The sequence below is a fragment of the Balaenoptera acutorostrata genome, chromosome 6 (assembly GCF_949987535.1).
Source record: "Balaenoptera acutorostrata chromosome 6, mBalAcu1.1, whole genome shotgun sequence".
In the NCBI taxonomy this organism is placed as follows: domain Eukaryota; kingdom Metazoa; phylum Chordata; class Mammalia; order Artiodactyla; family Balaenopteridae; genus Balaenoptera; species Balaenoptera acutorostrata.
The window spans coordinates 67,722,868-67,745,421 of NC_080069.1; the positions used below are offsets into that span (position 1 = coordinate 67,722,868).

Below are 22,554 nucleotides of genomic sequence, written 5' to 3' on the forward strand. Positions count from 1 at the left end.
GATTTCCCAGAGGGTCAAATCTCTCAAGCATGTATATCTGTTAACATGAAAGAGGCATAGATCTATTCCACAAAAATGACATTTTACAAAAATTTATAGAAGGCCAGAAAAATACAGAAAGACATAACAGGTTAAGAGGAAAAATTCCTCACGCCTATAGCAGAGGACAGTACATCAAAGCGGGTGGCAGCAACCGCAGCTACCTCTAGTACTTGATGTCTATACAGCTGTGATACAGTGTAAACTTCCTCACCAGTAGTTGTCTCAGTGCTACAAATAAATACTGTAGAGCAATGTCCTCAAGTCCCAGAAGGGGTATACCTGTGAACTAATGTGCTCCTGTCCTTGCCTTGTTGACTTACCTGTTTTAGAAAAAGTCAAAGTGGATTTCCTCAAGTGGAAAATAGGAAGAGCTAAATTAGGCTGAAAATAATTCAAAAGACATCAAATGCCAACTGAAGCAAAAGGGAACGTTCCTGTTTCCATGGCGGTGCTGGTGGTGGTGATGGTATCATCGGCAGCAGCATTATTATTATTTACAATGGAAAATGCTTAGCATTCAGTCAGAGGCAGTGTTTGAAACAAAACAAAAGGTAAGAACCTTTGCCTACATTTGAAATAAAGTAATCTGACACTAAACGTTAACAGTTTCCACCTCAGTTTCCTTATAATACACAATAGAAGACTTACTGTGAAGACCAAAATTTGACAAATGAAAGATGGGAGTGAAAGTTAACCAGGATCTTGAAATTCCATAAAGTCTAATAGCTAATATCTCCAACATATATACTAAAAATGAGATCTAAACTGAAAAAAAAAATCCTTGGGTTTGAATAACTTGGACTCTACTTATTGGCTCACAGTGAATTTATCATATCATTTGCTTTATTAAAAAAGATGGAGGGCTTCCCTGGTGGCGCAGTGGTTGAGAATCCGCCTGCTAATGCAGGGGACACGGGTTCGAGCCCTGGTCTGGGAAGATCCCACATGCCGCGGAGCAGCTGGGCCCGTGAGCCACAACTACTGAGCCTGCGTGTCTGGAGCCTGTGCTCCGCAACAGGAGAGGCCGCGACAGTGAGAGGCCCGCGCACTGCGATGAAGAGTGGCCCCCGCTCGCCGTAACTAGAGGAAGCCCACGCACAGAAACGAAGACCCAACACAGCCAAAAATAAATAAATAAATAAATAACTCTATCTAAAAAAAAAAAAAAAGTCTTTGTCCAACTGTTGTACAAAATTAGTTTCATCTAAAACATTCTTATCCCAAAAAAGATGGAAACTCATAAGATGGATGATGCTTTTATTCCTCTAGATGGTCATAAGTTAAGGTGATGAGTTCTCAAAATACTTTTAGGGATTAAGGAAATATTTAATTCCTAAAAGCCTAGTGAAAATGAACAAGAAGTACAGGAAAAGAACAATTCTTAACAATGGAGCCAGAGAGCAGGAAAGTGTGTGTGCCAAGCCCTCTGGCAGACTTGGTCTAAGACTTGATCTAGGACACACCTTGAGCTTGTCCTCAGACTCAACACTGACCTGGTAGAGGACCCTGCTCTACAGCTGTCCTGCCCCAAAATGAGGTCACATTCTGGCCCAAAGAGCATTTGTCTTCTGTTTGGATGCTCTCCAGGCCAGAGTATGCAAAGCAGCATGGCAGGAACACTGTGCAGTCCCAAGTACAGGAACTGTCTGTCCAGAGACCTAGCTTTCCGCCCCCCCGCCCCCCCCCACCCCCTCCCCCCCGCACCACACGGCTTAACAGGATCTTAGTTCCCTGACCAGAGATTGAACCCGGGGCCACGGCAGTGAAAGCGCTGAGTCCTAACCACTGGACCGCGAGGGAACTCCCCCAAAGACCTAGCTTTAAATTCTAACTCTTTCCATAAGATAGATTCTCATATGGTGATCATTCCCTTCTCACCTATTTCAGGGTTTTTTTTTTCTTTTTAATATTAAAAGAAATAGTAAATGTAAAACTTCTTTTAAAATTCCGAAGTGCTAAAATTCTTTGTAAGTTCTAAAGTGATTATATAATGCATATATTATTACGTAAAATCCATCCAATTATCTTATTTTCATATGAACTGTCAATTCCATGCTGAATTTTATGAGAGGGGAAAAAGAGACGGCATTTAATCATAAGTACATGATAATGATTATTCAGATTTTAACTTAGTTTTAAAAGTCAGAAACATTGGCACATTCTTGACGGTATTTTGTCTTCCTGAAATTATCTCATCAAATTATTCACCCCTCCGTTATCTCCAAGAGCTCTTGCTTACCTTTGAACCATGGCATTGTTCAAGAATAGACTAACCTTGGCTATTGCCTTTCCCAGATTCATGATATTCATGTAAACTACAAGTCTTAAATATTCTGGGGGGCAAAGTACTTTCAGGCTATCTAAATACTCTCATCATCACACAATTCCAAATGAAAATCCTCCCTTTCAGCCTCTAAACACCTTTCCTGTTTCTGGTCTCTTTTTAGTGTACCGTCTTCATCCAGTTAATTTTGAAAAAAATACTTTCTATCTTCCAATATACGGAAGAGGGAAAATGTTTTTCGCATCGTAGCTTCTAAATGTTTTGATCATTTGGAATCACTATGCCTAGGAATTTCCTCTCCTCCTCCTCTTCTTAAACTATAGTTAACTAATGAACCTCTAAAGTTACACTGTAATCTCGTTGGTATATATTTACTTCCCTATATGATGCATTTTGTAAGATGCCAGGCAATGAAAATAGACCACACTGTTTTAAAGATTTTTTAAATATCAAATTAGTTTTCACAACACCTTCACAAAAGAAGAGGGCAGGGGCAGATATTAAACATACAAGGAGAGGGAGGAGATATGGGGATATATGTATATGTATAGCTGATTCACTTTGTTATAAAGCAGAAACTAACACACCACTGTAAAGCAATTATACTCCAATAAAGATGTTAAAAAAAAAACAGTTAACTATTATATAATATTAAGATATCAATAGTATCAGTAGTTAACTATTAATAGTTAACTAGTAATTGATTGATTGACTGATTAATACTGTATTGTATATTTAAAAGTTGCTAACAGAGTAGATCTTAAAAGTGGATCATTTTCTCACCACAAGAAAAAAATTTGTAACTGTGTGGTGATGTATGCTAACTAGACTAATTTTGGTGATCATTCCACAATATATACAAATATCAAATCAAAAAAAAAAAATACAAGGACATGGACATTGTAAGCATTCAATGAATACCAATGTTTTTATTACTATAATTATCTCTTTTTTTAATGTACCAGCACAGCAACATTCAGAAGCTCTGAGTCTCACCCCGAATGCCACAGTTTGCTGTAGAATCAAGAGAGAATGAGGCAAAGGAAAGGTACCTTGGTGCAAATGCATCAAAGTTTGGGAAATCTGTGAAAATGTTACCAGCATAGAACTCCCTTCTTTCCCAACTGTATTCTCAACAGGAACAAAAGAAGAGCTAATAGTGTAACAGCAGTTCTCAAAGTAAGGTCTGTGTACTCCAGGAGATACACAACACAATTTCATGAGGTCTGTATGGTCAATTTCATAATAACATGAAGGAGCAACTATACTCTAATAAAAATTAATTAAAAAAATAAACTGAAAAAATAATAACACGAAGACGTTATTTGCCTGTGTCACACTGCTGACATCTGTAATGGTGACACAAAAGCAATGAAGGGTAAAACTGTTGGTGCCTTAGCTTGAATCAAGGCAGTGGCACCAATGCAGTTGTTATATTCTTGACTATCTCAAATTTGCAGTTGGCGGTCGGGGGTTATTCTCTTAACAATGCCTTGATGAAGCAAAAAAAAAAAGAAAAAAGTATCAATTTTATTAAATGTGCAATAAAATGGGATGTATGCATAAAGCACTTCTGCCGCACACTGAAGTTCAATGGTTGTCTTGGGAAAAGCACATGTGCAATTAATTGAATCGCATGTTGAATGAGCTGCCTTTTTCATGGAACAGCATTTTTACTTGAATGAATGATTAACAGACAAGCTATGGTTATTCAGCCTTGGGTATCTGGCAGCAATGAAAGTGAACAAAGAAAGCTGTCATTTTAACAAAAAAACTACTGACAGTATTTGTTGACAATGGCGAAATTCAAGCTTCTGAGTCAAAATTAGAACTTTGGAAAATTTGTATCCACTTTTGTGAGCTTGACAGCTTCCCAATAATCAAAGCTATTTCTGATGGAATTGATGGTGATAATAACAAATGTAATTTTTTTATATTATATAAAAAGACCTGTATGACACAGATCTTTGTTTACCAATGCATGACGTTACAAAATCACGCATGCATAGAAGAGCCACTCAAAGTGCAAGATAGACCAATGAATTTTTAGCTTAATAGAGAACGAAAAGTTCACTGATGGGATTTCAGATTTCATGTTGCAACTAATCTTTAAAAAAAACACCATTTGTCAAGTTTTATGTAGTATCAAAGAATATCCATAATTATCTGAAAAGGCTATTAAAATACTGCACCCCTTCTAACCATGTATCCTTGGTAAGCTGGACTTTCTTCCAATATACCTCAACCAGAACAACATGGTCCAACAGACTGAATGCAGAAGCAGACATGAGAATCCAATTTTATTAAACCCAATATTAAAGAGCTCTGCAAAAAATGTAAAACAATGCTGTTCTTCTCTTTATTTTTATGGTTTGGGAAAACTGTTATTTTCTTATGAAAATAAATGTAACTGTTTATGCATTTATTATTGTTACTTTAAATTTTTCCATTTTAAGTTTCAGCAAATAAATACAAAACAGAAACAGACTCACAGACTTAGAGAACAAACTTACGGTTACCGGGGCGGGGAAGTGGGGCAGGGAGGGATAGACTGGGAGTTTGGGATTGACGTGTACACACTGCTATATTTAAAATAAAATGCCTTTCCATAAAAAAAATTTTTTAATTAAAAAAAATTTTTTTAAAAGAACAAAAAACAATAATAATTGTTTTAATAATAGAAAACATGAATAAAGATGAGAGTAATTTGGGGTTTTTAACCTAGAAAATAAAACTAATGAATGAATTCAAGAAAAGAAATGTAACTGTTTATGCATTTATGATTGTTACTTTAAATGTTTCCCTGTTTTAACTTTCAGCAAATAAGTACCATTAAGGTAAATCCACGGGAAGGAAAAGGGGGCAAAGGGGCAAGGGGGCAAATGGGGTGGGGAGAGAAGAGAAGGGAAGCGAAGGGAAGGGAAGGGAAGGGAGTTAAAGAAAGGAAATGAAAAGAAAGGAGATGAAATGAAACCTCTTTGGGGTCCTCAAAATGATTATGGGCATAGGGAGTCCTGAGGAAAAGATTGAGAATCACTGACGTATACATGTTCATTTTCACCCAAAAGTATTAGTATCACAGAGTCCCTGTTGAACAACACAGCCCTAATAAAGCTGGTGTAGACTGTGTTCTCACAGCCAAGCAAGAATCTCATAAACTGTTTTCCTCAATCAACGAGTAATGCTTAAGCAAAAAGAAAACAAGTCAATACTGCAAGAAGGCCTTCTTTTCTCTCATTTCTTCAAGGTCTGCAAGGTTTGCCAGCTATAGCAGGGAAAAAAAAAAAAAATTCTATGCCGACACTTAATTATCTTTTTTCTTGGTGAGCCTCTTACCGCATGGCAGAAATCTAGACTCCTGGACTGTTATATTTACAGAAACACGAGAGGAGACATGTTTCCTCTGTTTAAGCGGCCTCCTATGAAGGATAGCTAGCCCCCTGACAAGCACTACTGTAGTGGGGGAATGGGGAAAACAGATACGACCCTGGATAAACGTACTGAAGTAAACCACTGAAAACACTGCTGTCATACCAGCAGCACCCTCAATGGCTGCTCTGAAATTTTTCAATCATCACATCTCTAAAAAACAATCAGTAGAACCTGCCTGCCTACAGACCAAGCACCAAGCTCCTGGATCATGCACACAGTATCCCAGAATATTAAAAATATTCTTTCTGACTTACACCTAGGAAACCAAGCTTTTGCCTCCAACTCTGAATATTTCTGGCAGAAATAAAAGCTCTTGGAGAAAGGTAGTAGAAATAGATATGCATATAGAACCCACTAAGAGTGCTCAAGAAGAAATAAAAGTTAAACCACAATATTTGATTTACACCTGTGACAGCTGTGTACTAAGAGGTCGACCACAACTTCTGCCTCTAAAATTACTTGCAGATAAAATCACAGTAAGTAGCCCCTCACAGGCAGACTGCTTACAACTCCCCTCGATCCTTCCAATGTATTTTAAAATATTTATTTATCTTATTTATTTATTTTCTTTATTTTTTTGGCTGCATTGGGTCTTAGTTGCAGCAGCAGTATCTTTCATTGTGGCACTCGGTCTCTTCGTTGCAGCGCTCGGGCTTCTCTCTAGCTGCGGCGGGCGGGTTTTCTCTCTCTAGTTGTGGCCTGTGGGCTCCAGAGCATGTGGGCTCTGTAGTTTGCGGCACGCAGGCTCTCTCATTGCGGCGCGCGAGCTCAATAGCTGTGGCGCCCAGGCTTAGTTGCCCTGCAGCATGTGGGATCTTAGTTCCCTGATCAGGGATCGAACCCGCGTCCCCTGCATTGGAAGGTGGATTCTTTACCGCTGGAACACCAAGGAGGTCCCGCCAATGTATTTCAAATACTTCTCCCAAATGATCCTCCCTGCTTGCTATTTAAATCATACTCGCTATGATACTGTGACATAAAAAGAAACATATATTTGGTCTTTTCCTGGTTTCTGGCACAGAGCTTCTAAAACCCTTGGAATTTCCTGAATGATATGGGTGAGAGGAACATCACTGGTTAAAATATTAATATTTGGTCTTAGTCCCTAGTTCCTGACACAAGAGCTTCTAAGACCCTTGGAATCGCAGAACTGAAAAGTATCTTTTGTCAGCTAATGAGATGACTGGTGGCTGGGGCCGCCTAGATAGCTTCAGGATTGGGGCTGGTCACCAGAAAGACCAAGGCATGAATACAAAGTCAATGCATGAGTAGAGGGTTAGCACTTCAGCCCCACCTCTGACGTCAGGGGAAGGGAGAGAGGTTGGAGATGGAGTCAATCGCCAAATAGACAGTGATTTAATCAATCGTGTAGCCACGATGGGGCCTCCACAAAAACCCTAAATGACAGGGTTCAGAGAGCTTCTGGGATCAAGAGGGTAATGTACCTGCAAAGGGCATGAAAGTTCTTCACACACCTACCCCCACCTCATACCTTGCCCTGTGCATCCCTTCTTTTTGGCTGTTCCTGAGTTATAAACCAGTAAATGTAAGAAGTGTTTTCCTGACTTCCGTGAACCATTCTAGCAAATAATCAAACCTGAGGAGGGAACTGTAGGAAGCCCTCAGACTTTATAGCTCAATGGTCAGGTGTAAGGACTTGCAATTGGCATCTGAAGTGGGGACAACTGGTGAGACTGGACTGAGTCCTTAACCTGCAGGGGCTGTGCTAACGCTGAGTCATTAGTGTCAGAAAGAAACTAAACTGTAGGACACCAGTTGGCGCCTGGGAAAAGTAAGCCACACCGTTGCTGTCAGAAGTACCCTCGCTTGTAGGACCCCCCCCCTCTCCTCACGACCATAAACAATGCTGTTTCTCAAAAGATCAGTCTCAAAAGGACAACTAGAAATGTGTCCTGTCCATACATAACTATAAAGTCTGCAAGTCAGTAGTACATCCCAGGCTGACCCAGAGACTCCACAGCAGCAACAAGCATACTGCGGGGGAAAGAGTCAATCCTGCAGAGCATATGAAGAGAAGGAGGAGGAGGTCCCTAGAAAAGTGGGAGCTCAGGGAATTCAGAAAACTTTCTGGTTTTGAAAAGAAAGTCAGGCTTGCTGCTATTCACTTGAGAATCTTAAGATGTTCAGAGAACCTTCTTGAGACTTCTACTTATACTAATCTAGAGGCATACCCCATTGTTTAGAGAGCAACTTTCCCCCTCAATTAATAACACTTCCCAAGGCGTGGTGGGGGCCTCACTAAGACGTGATCGCAAGGATTATTATAGATGTACACTGTTAACTTTAATGATTAAGGGTTTATATTTTACTTTCTACATAAAACAATTTACACTGCTCGTCATATAAAAGCATACATAAGTTTTTAAAGAGTGCAACTAGTAAACAGTGAAACTAAAAAATAATACTTAAAAATATTCATTTAAGTGATCACAAGATTAAATCTATAACAAACATTATACAGTTAAAGTAATAAATTAGGAAAGAAACGTTATAAAAGCCCTGACTTTGTGGCCTAGAACAATGGTTATTCAACTATTTTGAGGTAAGCATGGTTACAAGAGTAGAGCTCTGATCCAAACCTATTAGAATAAATTAAAACAATGTTTCATTCATGTAATCTATGTGGTCTTAATGTTTGGTTATAATTCTAAACCTCAATTCCTTCATCTGCCAAATGAGTATACGAGCTACCAGTTGTACAGCTGCTATTCATTAGTTAAGACAGACCTAGGGCTTCAACAGATGATGATTCTTTCCTTTCTGGGTCTCCAGCATAACCTGTAGGGTCTCCAGCAAATCTCTTCAAAGATCATCCAGAAAATTACTTAAAATGTATGCCCTAAACACTAAACTTTTAACATGACAAGACAGGTTGGAACAGAAAGAGCCAATCTAGACAGACACCTAGTTATCTCCTATATAAAAATATTTCAAGATTTATCCTTTCAGGAAAAAAAAAAGGCCTTTATTCTCCCATTCGGTCAAAAACATCACTGAGTATATTTATGATAATAAAAAGATTAATATCTTTTACAGAAGTATTCAAAAGAATGTGCCCCTCTATGACATGAATCACAGCAAGATCCTTTTAGACCCACCTCCTAGAGAAATGGAAATAAAAACGAAAATAAACAAATGGGACCTAATGAAAAAAGCTTTGCAGCAAAGGAAAACATAAACAAGGTGAAAAGACAACCCTCGGAATGGGAGAAAATATTTGCAAAGGAAGCAACTGACAAAGGATTAACCTCCAAAATATACAAGCAGCTCATGCAGCTCAATATCAAAAAAACAAACAACCCAATTGAAAAACGGGCAGAAGACCTAAACAGACATTTCTCCAAAGAAGATATACAGGTTGCCCACAAACACATGAAAGGATGCTCAACATCACTAATCATTAGAGAAGTGCAAATCAAAACTACAATGTGGTATCACCTCACACCAGTCAGAATGGCCATCATCAAAAAATCTATAAACAAATGCTGGAGAGGGTGTGGAGAAAAGGGAACCCTCTTGCACTGTTGGTGGGAATGTAAATTGATACAGCCACTGTGGAGAACAGTATGGAGGTTCCTTAAAAAACTAAAACTAGAACTACCATACGACCCAGCAATCACACTACTGGGCATATACCCTGAGAAAACCATAATTCAAAAAGAGTCATGTACCAAAATGTTCATTGCAGCTCTATTTACAATAGCCAGGACATGGAAGCAACCTAAGTGTCCATCATCGGATGAATGGATAAAGAAGATGTGGCACATATATACAATGGAATATTACTCAGCCATAAAAAGAAACGAAATTGAGTCATTTGTTGAGACGTGGATGGACCTGGAGTCTGTCATACAGAGTGAAGTAAGTCAGAAAGAGAAAAACAAATACAGTATGCTAACACATATATATGGAATCTAAGGAAAAAAAAAAGGTCATGAAGAACCTAGTGGCAAGACGGGAATAAAGACACAGACCTACTAGAGAATGGACTTGAGGATATGGGGAGGGGGAGGGGTAAGATGTGACAGGGTGAGAGAGTGGCATGGACATATATACACTACCAAATGTAAAATAGATAGCTAGTGGGAAGCAGCCGCATAGCACAGGGAGAACACCTCGGTGCTTTGTGAACACCTAGAGGGGGGGGATAGGGAGGGTAGGAGGGAGGGAGATGCAAGAGGGAAGAGATATGGGAACATATGTATATGTATAACTGATTCACTTTGTTATAAAGCAGAAACTAACACACCATTGTAAAGCAATTATACTCCAATAAAGATGTTTAAAAAAAAAATCTACAAACAATAAATGCTACAGAGGGTATGGAGAAAAGGGAACCCTCTTGCACTGTTGGTGGGAATGTAAATTGATACAGCCACTATGGAGAACAGTATGGAGGTTCCTTAAAAAACTAAAAATAGAACTACCATACGACCCAGCAATCCCACTACTGGGCATATACCCTGAGAAAACCATAATTCAAAATGAGTCATGTACCACAATGTTTATTGTAGCTCTATTGACAATAGCCAGGTCATGGAAGCAACCTAAGTGTCCATCCACAGATGAGTGGATAAAGAAGACATGGCACATATATACAATGGAATATTACTCAGCCACAAAAAGAAACGAAATTGAGTTATTTGTAGTGAGGTGGATGGACCTAGAGTCTGTCATACAGAGTGAACTAAGTCAGAAAGAGAAAAACAAATACCATATGCTAACACATATATATGGAATCTAAAAAAAGAAAAAATGGTTCTGAAGAACCTAGGGCCAGGACAGGAATAAAGACGCAGACGCAGAGAATGGACTTGAGGACACGGGGAGGGGGAAGGGTAAGCTGGGACAAAGTGAGAGAGTGGCATGGACATATATACACTACCAAATGTAAAATAGCTAGCTAGTGGGAGGCAGTCACATAGCACAGGGAGATCAGCTCGGTGCTTTGTGACCACCTAGAGGGGTGGGATATGGAGGATGGGAGGGAGATGCAAGAGGGAGGAGATATGGGGATATATTTATATGTATAGCTGACTCACTTTGATATAAAGCAGAAACTAACACAACATTGTAAAGCAATTATACTCCAATAAAGATGTTAAAAAAAAAAAGCTGGCATATCTTTGGAAAACTAGCTGACAACATGGCACCAAAAGGAAGTTATTCTGAGAATCAAATCAAAGATAGGTGAAAGACAGCATATGAAACTTATTGTGTACTGGGCAATATGGCTGATGCTGGAGGTAAGAAACAAAAATCAACAGTCCCTTGCCTTCAAGGAGTTCAAAACTTCCCATGGAAGAACCCTTCAGTTTCTTAAACTATTTCATTAACAGCATCTATATTAAAATGGCCAAAACAAGATCTCCAAGCAAAGAACAACTGGTATGTTGCACTTTACCTGCAAAAAAAAAAAAAAAAAAAATTGCTCCTCTTAGCTAAAAGCCAGCTCTGGTCATCTGTGTAAAGGACAGCAGGACCCTTAGACACTTTGACCCAAGAACTAACAGAGGTGTCACTTGGCAGATCACACAAAAACGGCTGCTAAGGAGACAGAGAACTTCATGCAGAGCAGCCACAATGACAACTACTAGAGAAACAAGGGTGTGGACTACTCGAGAGGATGTACGGAAATAAGAAGAGGACAAGGCAGCAAACGTTCATTCTGTTGTTCCACATCCAAAGCCATCAGGGGTTCTTCTTGCTGTTCTTCAAACATGCCACACTAACTGCCTTCCTTTGGGGTCTTTGTACTCACTGTTTTCTCCCAAGAAGATTCTTACCCTAGATCCTTGGCTAACTCATTTAAAGGCATCATAAAGTATGATTCCTCAAGGAAAGACCTTAACAACTATAGAAATATTTGAGTAATATTCAAATATGTTCATATATCATCACAAACCTTTTCTCCTTTGGTTTCTACTTTTTTATTAACAAAACAAAAATCCATACACTTTTCAATCTTGAAAATGTCTCCCCATAACAAAACCAAATCAAACATGAACAGTAAAACAATGTAGAACTTAGAGGTCCATGTGGTATGTATAAAAAAAAGTCACCTCATCACTTCCCTAAAACTGGGAACCTAAGAATCAGAAAAAAGAAAAAGAATAAAACAATACTATATCGAATTTAAATGATGATAAAGTGAGCCACTTCCTAACCACTCACTATTTGGGAGCCTTACACATATTACTTAACAACCCTCCCAGAAGTAAATAGTCTTTTCCTAAAATCCATGACAATGGTCCCCAAATGTCAGCCTGCAAAACACTGCCAGCCCAGGCTAAGTTTTCAATAGTCAGAGACAAAACAAAGAAAATGAAGACCATAAAGTAATTATAAAATTAAATTTTAAAAGCTACATTAACTTTGCAAACTGCATGCTTATTCTCGATATTCATAGTTTCACAACCAAACAAAAGATAGAACTAAAAATGCCGAAAATGTAGTACAAAACACAGGATAATTCAATGGTCTATAGGGTAAGACATCCTTGTCTCCAGGGAGAAGGGGTTGTGTACAAGTTTAAGGAAATGTAAAGTAATACATGAAGATATATGAAAATCAAATATCAGCAATTTCATACATTTCAACCTAATACAATAATTTATTTTTCTAAAGAATGGAATGAACCACACAATTATAATATCAAAAGCTGTTCCTCAGATGTTTTCTACAAGACTTTAAGAGTAAAGCAAGGCACACATGGATTCAAATAAATCAGTCTTGACTATCATTTTACAATCCCAATGCTTTCAGCACTTATAGACATCTGATCATAAGACTTCATGCCAACCACTTTAAAAAAGTCTCAAGATTGATTCTGAAAACTACAGAAAGCAACCGTGTAACATGAGTTAAAAAGCTAGTGCATTTTTGTCTAATTCAATCAAACCCTTACCAAGCCACTCCATAATAAGGGCAAGGTGTTTTTTATTTTTATTCCCTATATTGCAGAAAAGGTCAATGCCCTTGGGACTCCAATGGGATTTGCTAACAGAAAAATCAAGCTAAACTGAGAATGCCCGTTTATTACAAAGCTAAGTGCTAGATAAAATATCCATTAAATCTGAGTGCCAACAACATCTAATGTTTTATGTCCACATAATGCAGGAAAACACTGGTTGTGACCTATCAACAAACATTCCAAGCCAATCTGCTTAGTAATCTGCTGAAGTTGCTGTTTTATTGCTTAAACAGACAGAAATATAACTGTGCTTATTATGAAAGTATAATATTACCTCAAGCTAATAAGAATTGATGGAACAAAGAAGAGATCGTTATGTAAAAATTAATAACATTTGGAGCATGACATGCAACGATCATAAAACAGCATTTCTTTTTCAAAACTGGCAGAGAAAAGGACTTTTTACAGAGGGGAAACACTGTTGATGAGGAATGTTCTTATACTTCACTATTTTGCTTTTCCAAGAAAGGCTAGCATGAAGCAAGAGGACTACACAGTATCCTCTCCTATTACATATTTATATTAGGACTGGGGACCTTACATTTTATTTTATTTTTTTTTGGAGGGGGCAGTATAGTTGATTTTAAATGTTGTGATAGTTTCTTCCTATTATATTGTGATAGAATTAAAGACTTTTAGAGTTTGAATGAAACTTTGGGATCACTAATCCAACAATTTCATCATACATATGAGTAAACATATGATAAGCCTTAGAAGGTTACATGACTTAGTTTTCCAAGGCCATACAGCCATTAACAGCCAAGGAGAGACTAGAAGGCAGGTCTCAGGTTGCTAACCAAAAACACAGTCAGGTGCCCATTACCATCTGGCAAAAATGTTTTTGGTATTAAAACAAATTTTTAATTTAATCTAATACTTAGAATAACATTTTTAAAGTTTGAATCAATAAAAGACATCACTATTATATTTGGTCAATATATCCACTTAAATCTTTGAAATAAAAATTTTTTTACAAAATGAAGATTGGCAAACCTATACCAATGCTCTTAGAAAGGAGGGAGTTACAGTATGCCAGGGGCAGGAGGGCATAATTCTCCAAAACATCTGTCTGCCAAAGATAAAGTGAAACAGCCAATTCAAAGTAATGTCCTTTTATTTGAGGGATGATTACAAAGTGCCCAAAAGCCAGCTTTTGCACCAACAGAACTAACAGTTACCAAATGACACAGGGTAAAGTTCAGAAAATACCCAGGAAATATCAGGAAATCCCAGAAGAAAACAAAAGTCTCTAATAAAGTGAAATCAGTCTTGGGAAAACATATTTAGGACCAATTTATCATTCAATTGCATTATAAACATGAATGTTTTCACAAAATGAGTGTGAAACAGAGAAAAACATTGAGGAATTAATCAGATTTTGTCAGATGTGAGTTCCTGAGATTTTCCTTGCTTAAATGTACTTAAATGTACACATTTTATTCTTCAAAATAACTGAAAATGTAGCTTAAATAGGTTACATAATGGCCAAACTCCAAGAATAATCTCTAATTAATGTAGCAATTTCCACCTCTTCCATCTCTATATTTAAATATTTAATCTATTACTAAATGAATTATAATATTAATATAGACAGACTGTCCAAAAAATAAATTGCTGTAACACTGCCTGAAATACACTTTTAATGTAACCCTCAAGGCATGCAGACATTACAGAGATAGGATCAGGATCTAAGCTGTCTTTAATTTCAAAGAGATCCGTAACAGCTCATTACAGTACTGCACTTGCTGAACTGATGATTTAGAAAGAGTTATCCAGACAGTTCAGATTAAAGAAAATCAGAGCCATAACCAGCGCTTTAATCTGAATCTTGTCAATATTCAAACATGTAGGTGGCGTCACCTCTGCACTTGGGTAAACACAGTACAGATGGGTATTGGCATCTTTCAATCTTTCCGTATAAAATTATAGTTGAAGAGTTACAAATAAAAATTTGGTCCCAGGGTGATGAGCTCAACATATCACCACATTGTTTCAGGGTATTTGAAATGTCAAATATCCATTCATGGACCTGTAGGTTAGGAGCCCTAATTACTCAAAACCAAGGCTCACATTTTACACAAAAGGAAACTGAGGCCAGAGAGAAGACTTGCCAGAAGTCGAAAAACTTCTAAGGGACAAAGCCAGGACTTCAGTCAGCATCTACTGTCTTTTAGTCAACTAAACTCCTAGTCAGGTGGGTTCAAAAGATTTTGCAATTGCTTCTGCTAGATGCCCTGGAGGCACTTTTACTTTAAATTTCTGATTGGAATAAGAGGCATAAATGTGACGGCAGCCCTATGGTTAAGAATTGTTAGGGTGACTTTCTCTTATCCTTGGGTTTCCCCACCCAAGCCAAGACCCAGCAGCAGGACCTCTTGTCCTCTGCCTGGGCCTATGGTCCATTTTGGTCTTTAGTTTTTCCCTAGCACACCCTTAACTAAGGGCTTAGGCTTTCAGGAGTCCCGCTTTATGAGTCTGGGGGATCCTATGAGGTCTTAGCTCTGACTTCCCAGCCTCCACTCCAGTCCCGGCATATTTCCTCCAAACGGCATGGCATTCACGCTCTCCTACCCACCTGAATGTCATCTCGCTCTGAATCCCCTCTGGATTTCCCTCATTTCTGGAAAGCTCAGCTATCACCCTCCTCCTGCTCCTCCGCATCATGTCACAACAAAGACAACAAACATTCATTATGTGCCAGACATTGTTCTGAGTGCCTTACACATAGTCTTTTAACCCTCTAAGAGCTCCATGTGGCGGATGCTGCTATAATCTTCACTTGGTAAGCACAGAGGCAAAGCATGGAGGGTCATGCAGCTAATGGAGCACTGGAGCTGGCTGACTGTGATCACAGACATGGAGAAATACGACCCTTTATGTTACTTTTGCCTCTCCATGCATGTATAAAGGTTGATTGTTTTATTTATCAATTATTTTTCTGATTCTTTCATAACTGGAGGATTATCTGGTAATCCAGTACATCACAACCGTACTCTCTGTCTCTTTAAAATATTTTTTCCCAAATATAAGAGAAATGTATTTATTTCAAAAAGTTTGAAAAGTCATCAGCAAAGAAAAGAGAACTAAAATCACCTGATAACAATCTTGTATATTTTCTTATAAACTTTCAACTTAACTTTCTAAGTCTCCAGCAAAACTCCACAGACAGCATTAGTATGTCAACTCAAATTAACACCAACAAACACGGGAATCAATGAGTAGAGTATCACTGCGTCAGCCACTGCCACGTTCATGAGGTCTCCTGTGTGTTTGTAGGGATTCTCCCTTACAGTTGCTTTAGAAACAACATTAACCTTATCACTTCACCAAGGGGGTTATGTACACAGTAAGTACAAAAGCAGTGAAGATACTGTAAGTCAATAGTAGGAAAAGTTGGAAAATTTATACCGGAAACAAATGTAGTAAAAATAAAATTTTAGGTGGGAAACAAACACATACATGACACCTGAAACACTGTAAATCAACTATACTTCAATTTTAAAAACCGTACATATGTGTGCAGGAGAAGTTCAAAGACCAAACAATGAACCATAAAGGGCAAGGCAGGGGGATGGATAAAATGCATGTTCAGAATATGGATGTCAATGTACAATGTCTATTAGCCTAATGTCAGTTCAGGAAAAGTCCTGAGTTTGTGTCAGCACAAACTGCTGCCAATGAAAACTAGTCAGAAAAAGCATACATGAGTGAAAAATTTTTGAATAAGAATGCCTTCAAACTGGGAAGGAAATACACATACACACGCACATGCGTGCGCGCGCACACACACACACACACATCCCTACATACACACCAAGGTGCTAGCTAAGCAACTATCCCAATCGTTACTCTGGGGGCCCTCAGGTCTCCAAAGCACTGGCCATATCTGCAACACGTCAGCTTCATATTAACTTTGAGTAGGTTCTAGGATTTGGCACAGTAGAAAGAGGATTCCCACACATTCAGGATACAAAACTGAGTTAGGTGACATATTTTATCTACAGCTAATTAAAACTGTATGTTCTTCTATGCACGTATATAGAGAGAGAATATTTCCTGGACAAGAATTTTGGTTTTCTTTTTAACATGACAGCATACGTTATATCAAAGTATTTCATTATCTTTTTTAATGGCTGATTTCAAGGTTACTAATCACCAAGAACTTCCTGCTTTTGGATCCACAGGTGAGTTAAGCCACAGACTGACCTTGGACTTGGAGTGGGGACACAAAAGGAGTGAGAGTGAGGAGACAGACATAGAGAAAAATAATGAAGCACAATGTAAGATGACAAGCGATATGCTAGAGCTAAGTATAGATGGAATAGGACAGTAGAGGAGAAGGAAGAGAAAGGAGGGGTAAGTGGTGAGAAGTAGGTGAGAATGGTTCCAAGATGGAAAGGTGCATCACAGGTAAAGCACGAAAGCATAAAGCAGCAGACATACTCAGGAGAAAAAACAAACAGTTGTCTGAATGGATGGAAAGGAGGATTCACGTTGGGTAGCTGAGGGAAATGAAGCTGCAGAGAGAAGTTGGTACTGGATCATGAACAGCCTTAAAGTCACTTATCCTCAATCGAATCTGTAATATTAAGGGAAACATGTGAGAGCCTTTGGGCAGACATCTTCGGCAACCAAAGAAAAAGAATTACTATGGCAGATTTCTGGGCTTCCCGCCCGGCCAGGGTCCATCCTCTCACACTCAGGGCCTTCTGAGGCCAGGCAAGATGTTATTCTCAGAGCCTCCCTGGCTCACCCGTGCTGCATACACACCCCAGTCCCTGTAGACACTCAAGCACAAAGCTCTGAAATCAGAGAACGGGAACATGCTGTTATAGTGACACATCACAAGAGGAGAATGGATACATACCCAGAATGTTTCAAAACTAAAACGACCCACCCAAGCACTTCTCTTTCAAGTCTGTTTCAATTCAACATTGTATAATTAACTTAAAAAACAGAAAAATATATAGAATATTAATCCATGCTTCAGGATCACCTTGTGCAGCTGCCTGACTTAAGGGAAAAGAGAACTGAAAAACACTTCAGTTAAAAGAAAAACAGAGACAGATTAGTAATTTCTTTTAAACTACAAATAATGAATATGCAGGGACTTCCCTGTTGGTGCAGTGGTTAAGAATCCACCTGCCAATTCAGGGGACACAGGTTCGAGCCCTGGTCTGGGAAGATCCTACATGCCGTGAAGCAACTGAGCCCGTGTGCCACAACTACTGAGCCCACATGCCACAACTACTGAAGCCTGTGTTCCTAGAGCCTGTGCTCCACAACAAGAGAAGCCACTGCAATGAGAAGCCCCCGCTCGCCGCAACTAGAGAAAACCCACGTGCAGCAATGAAGACCCAACACAGCCAAAAATAAATAAATAAATAAATTTATAATAATAATAATAAATATGTAGTATACATTTGAGACAGTTTTTCATCCTCCTAAAAAGAATGAATTAGATATTAGTTTTTATGTAAAAATGCTATATACTCTGAAACATCAATTCATTTCTTAGGTATCTCCCCACTCTGCTCCACCACTGCAGACCCTCGTGTTTTTCTGCTAAGTATGGAAAATCTTCTTCCAGGAAAGAACAGGCTAAGAGTTAGGAAATCCTTGCTGATCCTGTAATTACTGGATCTGCCACCAATTAGAATGATCTCTACAGTTTCAGGCCATTTGAGTATCAAAGAGCCACTGCACTGTCCTTTGAGAAGAGCAGCTTAGAAGTGACTCTTATCTCCCAGCTGCACATGAGCTCCCAGAGGTGCTGGATCAATATCTTTCCCCTCTGCTGCTTTTCTGTTAGGGAGTCAAATGCCAGCTTGAATAGAGAAATGCTCATTCACCAATAAGGGACACTGCTGTTTAGAGATGCAATTTCTCAGATGCTCCAATCTAGTCATGCTCCTGTCTGGCATACACACTTACTTCTGTAAGAGGAGTGCAAAAGGAGCCCAGTAGTTATGCTAGGAAATTCCCAAAAGACGCTAGATTTGGAGTTGTGTGCTCCCAATGAGCACTAATCCCACTCTTCGTCACTTTCTAATAATGACGTCTAATAATGACATAATTATAATCATAATAATGATGATTTTCATTCACTTTTAGATGTACAAGACACAGAGGGAGAAGGCTGAGGTAAAAACATTCAATGCCCAATAAATAAGTAATTTGCTCCAGGACATGGAATATTATCCACTCTCTGTTTGGAAGCTTGTAAAAATCTTTAGCCATCACTGTAATTCTCTGATTTTTCCTCTCAATTCTCAAAAATCCCCAGAGGACCCCAGCAGTCCTTAATATATTAAAATAGAGGGTGAGACTGCTGCAAAAGCTACAATCACCAGTGTTTCAGCAAGATATTTAACCTCAGACTTTTGAGATGTCTTCGTTAAACCAATCCATTTAGAAATTTTGCAAGCTATACTGATCGAAATCAGAACTGCTCTCCATGGAGAAACTCTGGGCCAACTTATGATGATTCACATGGAAATAAACTTCCTGGGAAGATAATGACACAGGAGAAGGCAGTTTTCCTTACGTGTTAGGATAGCCCATTCCCTTCCAAGAAGCTATGCTGTTAGAGGCTATGATGGGGAAGGGTAATGAAAATCCGTAAGTAATGTAAATTAAGTATTAATTACTTTATACAGAACAGTCCTTTATCTTGGCACTAAGGGGAAAACGGTTTGTGCTGCATCTGATAAAGTTGGAGAAAGAAAAACTGAACATGATGATATATGGAAATAAAGGCAAATATGTTTCATTACTTTTATTACTCAAGGCAGAATTCTACCTTGAATTGGTATTACAGAGACTGCTACCATCATTACCTGATCCCTACACTGATGATCTTTTTTTCTAACTAAACATGTGGCATAAAAGAAGACAGTGAATAAAAGTTAAAAAAAATCTGCTAAAGATGTGTACTCTGATAAACTGGATTTAAACTAAATGGAAGCCTGAACCCAAGATTCATGTTATTCCCTTGACAGCATCCTCACAGACATAGGACTTAATTAACAATTTCCACCAGGAAAGGAGAACATCTCAAAGAAGGGCTTTTTACAGAAAACCTGCTTGAACTGATCCTTTTAGAGATGGAAAAAAAATAGACCCTTATGATGCTATGAGACACCTGCAAGGAAGAAATAGCTGGTCAGTGGTATGATTGAAGACAACAAAAAAACATTTTTGGAAAAAGAGAGGTAAAAGGGGCAACTAGGTAAGACAAACAGATAAATGTTACATCTAGGAATAGTAACTGGTTGTAAATAAAACTACTTCACACCAAGCCACATCAGTAAAACTAGTTAATGAGAAAGGATGTTTCATGACACACCAGGTGTAACAGGATATAGAAGTACTGCATGTAGTTTCTTACTCAGATGGTGTTAATAAATTTAAAGGATTCAAGTTAAAAACAAAGGCAATGCAAAGAAACACAAAGCATGTTAATTCCGTAATTTGATACCTTGAGAAAAATGATTGTCAGCTTCTTCTGGAGGGTCTTAAGGCAAATGTCAGAAATGACCAATTTACCCCATCATATAAAAAAAGGAAGACTTTGGGGCTTCCTGGTGGCACAGTGGTTGAGAGTCTGCCTGCTAATGCAGGGGACACGGGTTGGAGCCCTGGTCTGAGAGGATCCCACATGCCGCGAAGCAACTAGGCCCGTGAGCCACAACTGCTGAGCCTGCGTGTCTGGAGCCTGTGCTCCGCAACAAGAGAGGCCGCGATAGTGAGAGGCCCGCGCACCGCGATGAAGAGTGGCCCCCGCTTGCCGCAACTAGAGAAAGCCCTCGCACAGAAGCGAAGACCCAACACAGCCAAAAATAAATAAATAAATAAAATTAAAAAAAAAAAAAAAAAGCTGTATAATTACTATAAAAAAAAAGGAAGACTTTAACATGGCTAGATTATGTGAATCAAGTATGTATCCCTAAAATATAAATTCCAAATAAATTATGTATTACTTATGATTTCCTTATGGTGTATATATTTGCCACTTGGTCAGATTTCTTCTCTACCAGGCCATTTTTTAGAAAAGTTTGTTACAACAAACTGACAGAATAAATTGAGTATTATACAGTCTATAGGGAATAAATACTGGAAAACAACACAAGCTCACCTTCGTCACTCGTTGCCTGCTGCTTCACCAGAGTCATTGGGGATCTTGCTGGAGGCTTACTAAGTGGATGGCGCCAACTTTTAGCAGTTTTGGTTTCTCCTTCTAGTCTCTGGTTACAGAACACAAATGGGGGAGAAACAGCCACCATTAAAGACTTGTTTGAAAACAAAAAACTATGGTTATGATGATTTACAACAATTTAATTATGAAGAACTCTTATACTTAGTCACCTGCTGAGGAATTAACACTTCATTAAAGGAATTTAAACCTACAAGTCAAAAGAAATAGGAATCCATTCTATTAATAATTTTACTGACAGGGGAGTCAATTAACTATTCTTCCACTTCATATTAAAACACTATCTGGAGGGACTTCCCTGGTGGCACAGTGGGTAAGAATCGGCCTGCCAATGCAGGAGACACGGGTTTGAGCCCTGGTCCGGGAAGATCCCACATGCCGCGGAGCAACTAAGCCCGTGAGCCACAACTACTGAGCCTGCATGCTTCAACTACTGAAGCCCACATGCTTCAACTACTGAAGCCCACGTGCCTAGAGCCTGTGCTCCGCAGCAAGAGAAGCCACAGCAGTGAGAAGCCCATGCACCGCAACGAAGAGTGGCCCTCACTCGCCACAACTAGAGAAAGCCCGCACGCAGCAATGAAGACCCAACACAGCCAAAAAATAAATACAAATTTTAAAAAAACAAAAACAAAAACACTATCTGGGGACTTCCCTGGTTGTGCAGTGGGTAAGACTCTGCACTCCCAATGCAGGGGGCCCAGGTTCAGTCCCTGGTTGGGGAACTGGATCCCGCATGCTGCAACTAAGAAGTCCTCATGCCGCAGTGAAGATCCCGCATGCTGCAACTAAGACAGGTGCAGCCAAAATAAACACATAAATATTTTAAAAAAAAAACAAAAACACTATCTGTAGTACAGAGTACGCTTCTCAAACCTACAATAAACTCAGCAGTTAGCTAGTTTTCAAAAGTTCTTTAAAACTAATTTAAATTTAGGATTATATATTCATAACAAAATAGGACCATGGTATTTGGTCATGTGTGACTATGTGGCAGGTTATTTTGCTTTCTATCCTCACACAGGGGGCAATACTGCCAAGGTGAGCCTGTACTCTTCCGTCCATTCAAAAATGAATCGCCACTTCTCTGAGGATCAAACAGGAAATCAAAAGTTGTTGCTGTTGTTTAACATGGCACATTACTGTCATCTTGAAACCACTTAAATTTTATGTAAAATCTTTTGTCCTGAGCTGCCCAGACTACATTTTCCCTTCAAAGGTAAAGGAAAAAGTCATGTGCATCCTGACGTCTTCCAGGCAGAAACTACTTACAAGCTTTCTTGCCCATGCAGCAACCCCCCATAAAAGGCAGGGGTGTGGTTAGAGAAAGAGTTCGAAACTAGTGGGTTTGCATCAACAGTTGACTGCAAAAGAAAGGAGTCTCAGGAATTTCCCAGGAAGCTGAAGAAGCAGGGCCCAGAAGGAGAGAAACTATGCTGACATCTGACACCAAAACAGAATTGTGAGAACATGTGTGAGAACATTCTAATCAAAGCTGGGATCACAAAGTATAATACAGGATGAGACTTACCTGTAGTTTATAACAGCTAAAAATTAATGTGAGGAATTATAACTTAGTCAACAATA

General features: G+C 38.9%; 1 protein-coding gene across 8 annotated transcripts in view; it reads right to left on the bottom strand.

Annotated features, from left to right (window-relative positions):
• Nucleotides 1–22,554, bottom strand: part of KDM4C (lysine demethylase 4C) — a 409,893-nt gene that overhangs the window by 168,177 nt on the left and 219,162 nt on the right. For all 8 annotated transcript variants that reach the window (XM_057548130.1, XM_007189029.3, XM_007189030.3 and 5 more), the window contains one exon: nt 20,890–20,998. In XM_057548130.1, coding sequence (XP_057404113.1) covers nt 20,890–20,998 — 109 coding nt within the window. The remainder of the gene's footprint in view (nt 1–20,889; nt 20,999–22,554) is intronic.